The sequence below is a fragment of the Gordionus sp. m RMFG-2023 genome, chromosome 4 (genome assembly GCF_954871325.1).
Source record: "Gordionus sp. m RMFG-2023 chromosome 4, tfGorSpeb1-WG-v2, whole genome shotgun sequence".
In the NCBI taxonomy this organism is placed as follows: domain Eukaryota; kingdom Metazoa; phylum Nematomorpha; class Gordioida; order Chordodea; family Parachordodidae; genus Gordionus; species Gordionus sp. m RMFG-2023.
In genome coordinates, this window is record NC_088778.1 from 16,392,994 (window position 1) to 16,403,001 (window position 10,008).

Consider the following 10,008-nt stretch of genomic DNA (forward strand, 5'->3'; position numbering starts at 1 on the left):
GAGTTTCCATTTTTAAACCCCATTTTTATAAAATATAATCCTATTTTGCTCTCCTGTTGAGAGACTATTTTCAACAAAGAATGTCTTGGGGTAAAATATGTTCTTTGCTAAATAAAAACTTTACATCTTTTTTTTAAAGCTAATATAAAATTAATTAATTAAAAATATATTTAATATTTTATTATAAAAATATTTTGTTTTGTGTAAAATTGATATTTAAATTTCAAATTTTATTCAAAAAATATAAATTTGAAATAAAATATTTGACTTAAGGATTTTTTTATGTATAATATTTTAAAGTAATAGAGATCTGCAAAGTTAGGCCCGGCCCGAGTCCGGCCATGGTCTAATTCTATTTAAAATAATTGGGTTCGGGCTGAGCCTAATATTTTTTAAAAAATTTAGGCCATGTCGGGTCGGATTTTGTTTTTTTAAATATATTTAAATTTATCAATTTTATATTGAATTTTTTATGTAAAATAAAAATATTTGATTTTATTTATTGAAACTAAACGACATATAACATATGTCTTTTATTTTGAGTAATTATAAAAATTAATTTCTATATTAAAATAAATTTGGGCCAGGCCAGCAAAACTTTTTTAAAAAAATTTCGGGCCTGGCCAGGCTTGAAAAATTAGGCCCAATGCAGATCACTAATGCTACATTTAAAAAAAAGATTACTAGTGAAGTTATTTTGGGGACTATAATAGTGTGATACTCTTTTAAAATAGTGTAATAGCATTAATCCCTACCAAAAACCAATCAATATATATTTAAACTTATATATATATAATTATAATAGATCCACATTCAACATTAAAATTTAAATGTTTTATTATATGATTCTACAATATTGCGAGATTAATTGGATATGGAATAAAAAATTTAGGCTTCTGTTATATATATATATTTAAAGAGTATGAAAATATATTAATAGGACATGGTCAGTTATTTTTATTAAAAATTCTGTCATAAATTTCTTAAATAGTGCATATATAATAAAATAGTGAAAAGTATATGGATCTCAATATGTGGGAATTTGTTGTATAAAATTGTTATTTTTTGATTCGTTGAGTTAAAAATGTATATAATGGAGCTATTTAAATATATCAACAACAGCAAGAATCTAAACCATCACAGCATGCACAACAATCATAACCATCATTGCATAGGCAACAACAAAGGCAGGTAGCACATAAAGTCCAAAGCCAACAATCTCTAATCCCTCTTTTTGCAGGCATCCTTTTTTTTAATTAAAGAAATTAATAAAATAATTTTAGCAAGTATATAAATATATTTAGTTTTATGTTCCAGAAATATTATGTTCAATATTTTATAAATGTTTTTTAAAAATAAAATATCTTTTTCTTAAATTATAATTTAAATGAAAAAAAAACATAATGTTTATAAATAAATATTAATGCATTTAACCTATAAATAGTGTTTCTCATTTAACTCAATTTTTAAATTTCATTATTTGCTCATATAAAATAATTTTTATAATTTATTATGCGAAAGAATTAAATATATAAATCATTTTAAAAAATATAAGAATAAAAGAGATTTATAGGTAAAGAAGTTAATGGCAGTTATCCACCACCCCCTCCTTGTATAAGGTAAGAAAAATTTAATTAAAAAATACTTACAAACCTCTTTTTATAATTGGTTAATTTTTCTTTTGATTAAAAATGTAAAATATAAGAAATTTATATATATTATTGTGTATTGTAGTATATTTAATAAAATATGAATTAACAAAATCATAAGTCAATAATTACATAGGTTGTTGACATCCAGGTTGACCACCATAATATTGAGGTTGTCCATAAGGTATTTGTCCACCAGCATAATCTAAATTTTTAAATTATAAATAATTGTTTTTTTAATTGGCTAATTTTAAATAATTAAAATATAAATTAATTTGAATATTATATCATTACAATAAATCATAATATATAATTTAATACATTTAGAATATGTATGATTACTATATGGCTGCTGAGGATAATATTGTCCTCCCATAGGTTGATTTTGATAATAACCCTGAGGTGGTTGCGAATATACTTGAACATTTTGTGCTGGAGTTATAAATCCTAGAGGAGCTTGATCATATGGTGGAGGTTTCTGCATTAATGGTTTTTAAAATAATTATATTTATTAAAAGGCCTTGGTCTTAATATCCTAAGAATTTTTTTATAAAAATTTAATTAGCTAATCAAATATCGTAGCTAAAGTTATCCGAAAATAATGATAGACTTCTAACCTTTTTTTTATAGACGTGTTAAATAAGTGATCGAGATTATTTTATATTAACGTTTTATTTTATCGTATTAACATTGTTGTTAAATAAGTGATCGAGATTATTTTATATTAATGTTTTATTTTATCACTAGCTGATAGCCCGTCAAGAATGACGGATAAAATCAGAATTTTCTCCGTATGGATAAATAATAAATTTTACCTTCATTTGACGATGGATGAATCAGAAAGAATAATAGTCAAATAGGAGAAATAGATTATCCGTATTCATCCTTCCAAGATTCTATAAATTTTTAGAGAAAAGGTCAAATATATTATAAAAATATGGAATAAAAAAAATATGATTTGTGAGTTATGATATTTATCAATTCTTTTAAGAAATTTTTTACATCCAGACGCAATGGTTTTTGTTCTCTCACTTCGCATAAAATCTACATTCTTCTCAAAGAATTATTTAAATGCTTTTAAAACCTTCCTAAATTCTCTTTTAAAAAAGGACCTGCCATAATAGATTCGAATCAATCATGGGGACAAACCTGGTTATTTTAAAAACTGTGGTGGTATCCACCCCATTGCAATGGGCTATTTAGAAGATTATTAGCAAAAATAATTGGCATGGGTATAAAGGTCCTAACTTATTAAGTATACTTATCAATTAGGATTTGGTGTCAAGGGAGAAGGCATAGCTTCACATACCATTTGTATTCCAAAATCCTCCTCCTAACATGGCTATTATCAAAATAAACTTTAAAAATACTTTAAATAGCAAATTTTGTGAACATTTCATAAATTGTTTTATCCCAAATTTCCTGTTTATTCAAAATTCCTAGAGACATACTGTAACATTAAAACTCCTTTATTCAGCCCACATGTTATAGATTCTGACGAAAGGATCCAGCAGAGAGCACACGTTCTCGTTTATTTTACCTTGGAATTCATTATTACATCCATTATCTTAAATCTAAATTTGATTTGGATATAATTATTTGGCATCTTGACGATGGAACAATTTGTGATGCTCTTCCTAAAATAATTGGTTTTCAATTTCTTGAAGCCAATTTTAAAAGATTCATTCTTAATAAGTCCAAATCCGAAATCTGTTTCCATTATAACAATATACAAAACTCATCTGGCAAAATTAAATATTTTATTGAGTACATAAATAATAAAAATTTTAAAAAATAAGGAAATTAATATAATTTAAAAAAGTATACAATGTTAGATTAAAATAAAAATGCATTGCTGGGATTCGACCCAAAGCCATCAGATTCGTAAGCGACGTTCTTGCCGATTATGCTACAGACGCTTTTCAAAGTTGACGATTTTTTAAATGTATATTATACATTGTGACACTGTGACTATGACACGACTTTTATATATATTATTATAGATAGATAGATAGATAGATAGATAGATAGATAGATAGATAGATAGATAGATAGATAGATAGATAGATAGATAGATAGATAGATAGATAGATAGATAGATAGATAGATAGATAGATAGATAGATAGATAGATAGATAGATAGATAGATAGATAGATAAATATATGTTTATGATGTATAAAATGGTAATGTTAGATATTATTTTAATGGATGCTTTGAAAAATGAGTGTTTGATATGGTATGATGCTATAATACTATTGGTAATTACGTTGTGAAAAATAAAAATATAAGAATACCTATTTAATAGTTAAACTTTGAATCGTATGTGAATATGTCACATTTAATTATTTTATCTTCTATAAGTAAAAAATTTTTTTTACTTAGATTCGAACCCCATGACCTTCACATTTGTGAGCGACGCTCTTGCCGATTAGGCCACAGACGCTTTTAATTGTGAATTTTTAATATATATTTTAAATTGTGACACTGTGACAGTGATATTGTGACTGTGACATGGCTTTTATATATATTATTATTATAGATTCAGACGCGTACGCAGGAATTTAGTCTGGGGGGGGGGGGGGGATAATAAATTTTTTTGAGAAATATTATTGTTTTTAAAAATTTTAAGCATAAATTTATTAGGACTAACAACTATTCCTAATACACAATTTTAAATTAGTGTGAATTATAAAAAAATTATATGTAAAGAATCACTTAAATGACCCAAAATAGAAATTTGAATTTTTTGAGCCTTTACACAAAAAGTTTCTTAGGAATAATTGTATTTTGTATGATATATATTTACAATGTAAAATCCAATCTTCGTTGAAATTGAGCTAATTTTTCAATTATCTCATCCTTGCTTGTATTCAAATGCCTATGAATATTCAAAAAATCCAAACCTTTCATTCTACTTTCACATGTTGTACTTCTTGGTATGTTTTTCAGAGACCTGCAGGCCCGGCTCCTGGGCCGGACAATATTTTAATTTTTTTAATTATACCAAGGCCGGGCCCAAAAACTTTTTTAAAAAACACCCGGGCCGGAATTAAATTTTCTTAAAAAAACACCCAAGCCGGGCTGTATTTTTTAAAACAGCCTATATTTGAAATCGTTATTATTAGCTATAAAAATCAAAAATAAATATAATTTATTTTTAAAAAATCCAGGCCGGGCCTGAAAATTTTATTTTAAAAAAAGCCGGGCCGAGCCTGTAAATTTAAAAAAAAAGCCGAGCGGCCTAAAAAATTTTTTAAAAATAGCGTAAAAAATCTTTAAAAAAAATCCGGGCCGTGCCCTGCAAATGGTACTTCTGCAGGCCTCTGTTATTCTTCTTAAAAAAGAGAGTGTTCTCTCATTAGTTTATTAATGGGAAGAGTTTATAAACCCTTTTAATACATTGGGAATTTAATCTAAAATGTGTTTGAAATAATGCAGAGCTACCATAGCATTTTTTGGGACTATATCAACTATAGTTAATCTTATAAACATAGTTATTCAGCTAGTAAGGCATCATAAGATACTTTAACATCTTCATAATAAAAATCTAACAAATATTTTTTTTTCTATCACCATCTGAAAAAGGTTGAAGGCTTTTGTGGAAGTAATATTTGCAGATGTAAGTGCTGCACGATATAATAAAAATTCATTTATTTGGGTTATAAATGTATCTGCATCTAAGATAAACTCTTCTACTGATCCTATATTAATAATTTAACGATGAGCTTGCCTTGCTGTCGAGGGAGACAAATATTAAACACGTATAGCTCTGCTTTTGACTCAACAATAAAATATAAAATATGAAATTCTTCATCAACATTAGCCCTAATTTCCTTGAGTTCTGATAAAATGCTCTCCGCTATTCTCATCTTCTTAATCAAATCATTCTCATGTTTTTGAAAAGTAATACTTAAAATAGTTGTATAATTAAATAATACATTCTAATGAGAAATAAAATTTGGAATAAGCATTGAATCCAATAATTTTCTTGCTTCTGAGGTAATATTTCTTTCAGGCCATTGTAATATTTCAGTAATAACAAATAATTGGCTATTCTAACTCCTTAATAGCTGTTAGTGCTTGATGGAAGAGGTTCTATCTCGTTGGACAAGGTTGCAATTTCTTTTTCCCTGTTTTCAGAAATAATTATTATTTGACTAGAAATTTGAAAATGGTAGATAAATATAACGCCACTAAAAATTTGAAAATAATAAGTAAATATTACGCCGGAAAACTTGAAATCGAAATTAATTGATAAAATAACTTATGAATTTGATAATAAATGTAATGTAATATATATTTAATATGAGATACGAATAAATATTAACAAATATAAATTAATATAAACAATAATATTTTTGAAAAATATATCCGGCATCTGCATTTTTTGGCTTGGGGGGGGGGGGGGGGGTTGTCCCCCTGCCCCCCCCCCGCTGCGTACGCCAATGAGATTATAGATAGATATTATTAGATGTTATATTTTTATTACATAATTTATAAGTTTATGTAAAAAACATTAAAATAATACATAAAGAGCCAAATCAACCAATATAATAATTTTTATATATTGGACAGGCAAGTTAAACAAAATTTTTAAATAAATGAGCAGGCAGGTGAACCAAAATTTTCACATTGCAGACCTCTAATCAGGATGACATCGGAAACAGCAGATATTAATGGATTTTACCTCTGCCAAAGAATCCATCTATAAATGATATGTGTCTGCCACTTTTATTTTCCCATGCATTTACCACCAGAGGTCTGCAAATGACAACATTTTCAGGTTCAATGGGAATTTAGTTAACATTTTAAAGGACGGAACCACCTAGTTGGATTAAGAAAAAAAATAATCATTGCTGAGATTCGAACCTAAGTCCATCAGATTTGTAATCGTCGCTCTTACCGATTAGGCCATAGACACTTTTCGAAATTCACGCCCATGAAATGGTTAATCAGAAAAAAATCATAGAATTAAAAAATATCAGTGTCACAATTTATAATATATATTATAGATATTTCAGTTAGTTCTAATATATATGTGATAAAGTATAAGATGATAATTGTTTTATGGTAATGGAAGATTGAATGTTTGATAATATATGATTCTATGGTGATTATTATTTGACAAATATTTTTTAAAAGAATATCAAAAATATAAGAATACCTATTTAATAGTTTGAATTTTAAAGTAGCTACTATTAAATCGATTAAAGTTTAAAAAACGAAATGAATTTTATTTGTAATTCTTTTATATATATACATTTATATAATTATCCAATTTAACTCTAATGATATGTGAAGAGATTCATGATAAATGTGCGAGTAAGTAAAAATATATTTTATTAACTAACTTTTCTCTTTTTTAATCGACTATTTATATATTTTTTACAAACTAAAATTAGACTATAATATTAAAAAGGTTAACATATAAAATAAAATTGTAACTAAAATAAAAATATAATTTGAATAAAAAATAAGTTGAATTTGAATTCATAACAAAAATAAAAAATATAATTTGAATAAATATATTCTCCTTCTTCTAAAAAGCCTTCACACTATAATTATGTTATTGTAGTTAGTTTGTTCATCAAGTTGTTTCACAAGTCATCATATCGTTGGCTTGTTTAAATTGCAAGCTTGATATCCTTATCGTAAGTTGTCCTTATAAATCGTTACTTTGTCATATAGCTTGCTTGTCACACTCAGTTGTTATTATTATCAGTAAGTTACGAATAATGAGAAATAATAGTTCATCATATTGGATATAAGAATAAACGAAGAATGATAAATCAATAAGATTGTTATATAATATTTTCAGCGTTTTAATTTTTTACGTTTTAGTGTAAGCGTTTTAATATTTAATTTACATTATGCAATTTAATATTTATTTTATATTTTAAGTTATGTAGTCTTTTAAATAAACAGGTTTTTGTTTAATTCGCACAGGTCTAGAAATAGGTATTATATCGTTATTATCAGTAATTTTTATATTTTTGTCCACACTTCCCTCCTTAAAAGAATCCTTAGAGTCATAGTTAACAATTGTGTTAAAACAGTTTCTAATTCTTATTTGATCTAAATGTCTCCTCAAAATACCTTTTTCTGTCTTAATTTGGAACATCATGTCACTTTCTTTATGTGTGATCATACCTTTGCACCATTTATCATCACCTTGTACTTTGTACCAAACAAAATCTCCTACGTTAAAGGTTCTATTACGTGGTAAAGTAACGTTTATTTTATTCTCCTTCTCCTCCAACGGTTTTAATAAGTCCCCTTTAATTCTAATATCTCGATTAAACATTCTCTGAGATGGTGTAACTCCTGTAGTATCATTACGCGTGTTTCTGTAATTAAATAAAAATTTGCCAAGTGCGATATCTAGGTCAATTTTAATATTCCTTTTCATATGTGTTTTGAACGTTCTCACCATGCGTTCTACCTGGCCATTGGGTTGCTAGTGATAAGCAGATGTGAGCACATGTTTGATACCGAAATTGTTGCAAAATTTTTCAAAATCGTTACTCTTAAAGTTAGTGCCATTATCAGTAATTATAGTTTCAGGTATTCCATATAGCGAAATAGTTTTAAAGATTTCTTTTAAAGTCACATCAGTGGTAATATTTTTAACAGAAATAATAATTGGAAATTTGCTGTAGGCATCGACTATTTTCAACCAATTTTTTGTGAAAAACGGACTCGCATAATCTATGTGTATCCTTTCAAACGGTTTGGTTGCCGAAACCCATGGTTTTTGTATCTTTATAGGATTATCATAATATATATTACAATCGTCACAACTTTTCACTTCCATTACTATGTCATTATTTATACCAGGCCACCACATGTAATCTTTGGTTAAGGATTTGATTTTTCCTGCTCCCAAGTGACCTTCATGTAATGACTGTAGTATATTTTTCTCATAGAAGACGGAATTATGATTCTGTTGCTTTTGTAAAGACAATCCTTAATTATAAATTCCAATTCAATGTTTCTATAAACATTATTCATTATAGGCCTGTTGTTTTTATATCATTTATGACTTGTTTTAATTCCATATCTTTCATAGTTTCATCACGAATTTGATTAAAATTAATAGGTAAATCCCCATATTCATTTATTATAGTGATATTTTCAATAGTTTCATCATGACATTCTTGTGGTAATCTCGAGAGACAATCAGGAACAACATTATATTTACCGGCTTTATACTTTAAAATCATATCCTCCTAATGTAATATTCCACTTCTGGAGTCTTAAGGACATGGTTCTATTATCCTTAAGACCCTTGGTAAAGATGTGAACTAGAGGTTTATGGTCAGTAATAATTATAAATTTTGTGCCGATTAAGTATTCCTGGAACCTCCTTATAGCGAACATAATGGCGAGAGCCTCACGCTTAATATTGGTATAGTTCATTTCGGATTTTAATAAAGTTCTTGACGCGAAAGCTATAGGTTTTTCTTTACCATCTATTTCAGTATGAAATAGTACAGCTCCTAAACCACATTTTGATGCGTCAGTGGCTATCCCTATATATAATTCAGGGTTAAAATATGTTAAAGCAGGTGGAAGACTAATCAACTTCTTAAGATCATTTAAACTTTTAGAGTGTTCTAGGTTCCAAGCCCATTTTTCTTTGTTGACAATCTTATATAGAGGATCAGCAATTTTTGCAAAATTGTTAAAAAATTTTCTATAGTAGCCAGCCATTCCCAGAAATATTGATAATTCAGCAGCTGATTTTGGTTTTGGCATATTAATTATTGCTTCAATTTTGTCTTGATTAGCATGAATCCCTTTAGCGTCGATATCATGACCCAGGAACCTCACTTTGTTTTTAAAGAACACACTTTTATTGAAGTTAGGTATTAGCCCAAACGATGATATTCTATCAAACACTTTTTTTATGTTGTTAAGGTGGGCTTCATCGTTTTTCCCATTTGTAAATCATCAATATAAAATATGACGTCATCCATATCACCGAAGATTTGATCCATAATCTGTTGAAAAATTGCAGATGAGGTCTTAAGCCCAAAAGGAAGTCTAGTAAATTGGTAATATCCCTTATGTGTAGATATGGTTAAAATATTTCCACAACTTTTATCAATTGGTATCTGTAAGAAAGCATTTTTAAAGTCAATCTTCGTAAATTTCTTTCCTTCTGAAAGTTTAGCTATTAGATCATTGATTCGTGGTAGAGGTTATCTGAAATCTTCTAGAGCTGGGTTTACAGTGTCCTTAAAATCAGCACAAAGCCTAATGCTCCCATCATCTTTGTAGACAGCGGTAACAGGACTTGCCCATTGGACATCATTCACCGGCTCAATTATTTTATCATGTATCCATTTTTTAAGT

At 27.5% G+C, this 10,008-nt stretch overlaps 1 protein-coding gene across 1 annotated transcript; it reads right to left on the reverse strand.

Moving 5' to 3' along the window:
• Window positions 1–857: 857 nt before the first annotated feature.
• Window positions 858–2,246, reverse strand: LOC135928138 (uncharacterized). The gene is made up of 3 exons (XM_065464500.1): window positions 1,992–2,246; window positions 1,782–1,854; window positions 858–1,245 (listed from the first exon to the last, which is right to left on the reverse strand). Exons 1-3 carry the CDS (start codon window positions 2,131–2,133, stop codon window positions 1,113–1,115), a joined length of 348 nt encoding a protein of 115 aa, XP_065320572.1. The 5' UTR covers window positions 2,134–2,246; the 3' UTR covers window positions 858–1,112.
• Window positions 2,247–10,008: the final 7,762 nt, after the last annotated feature.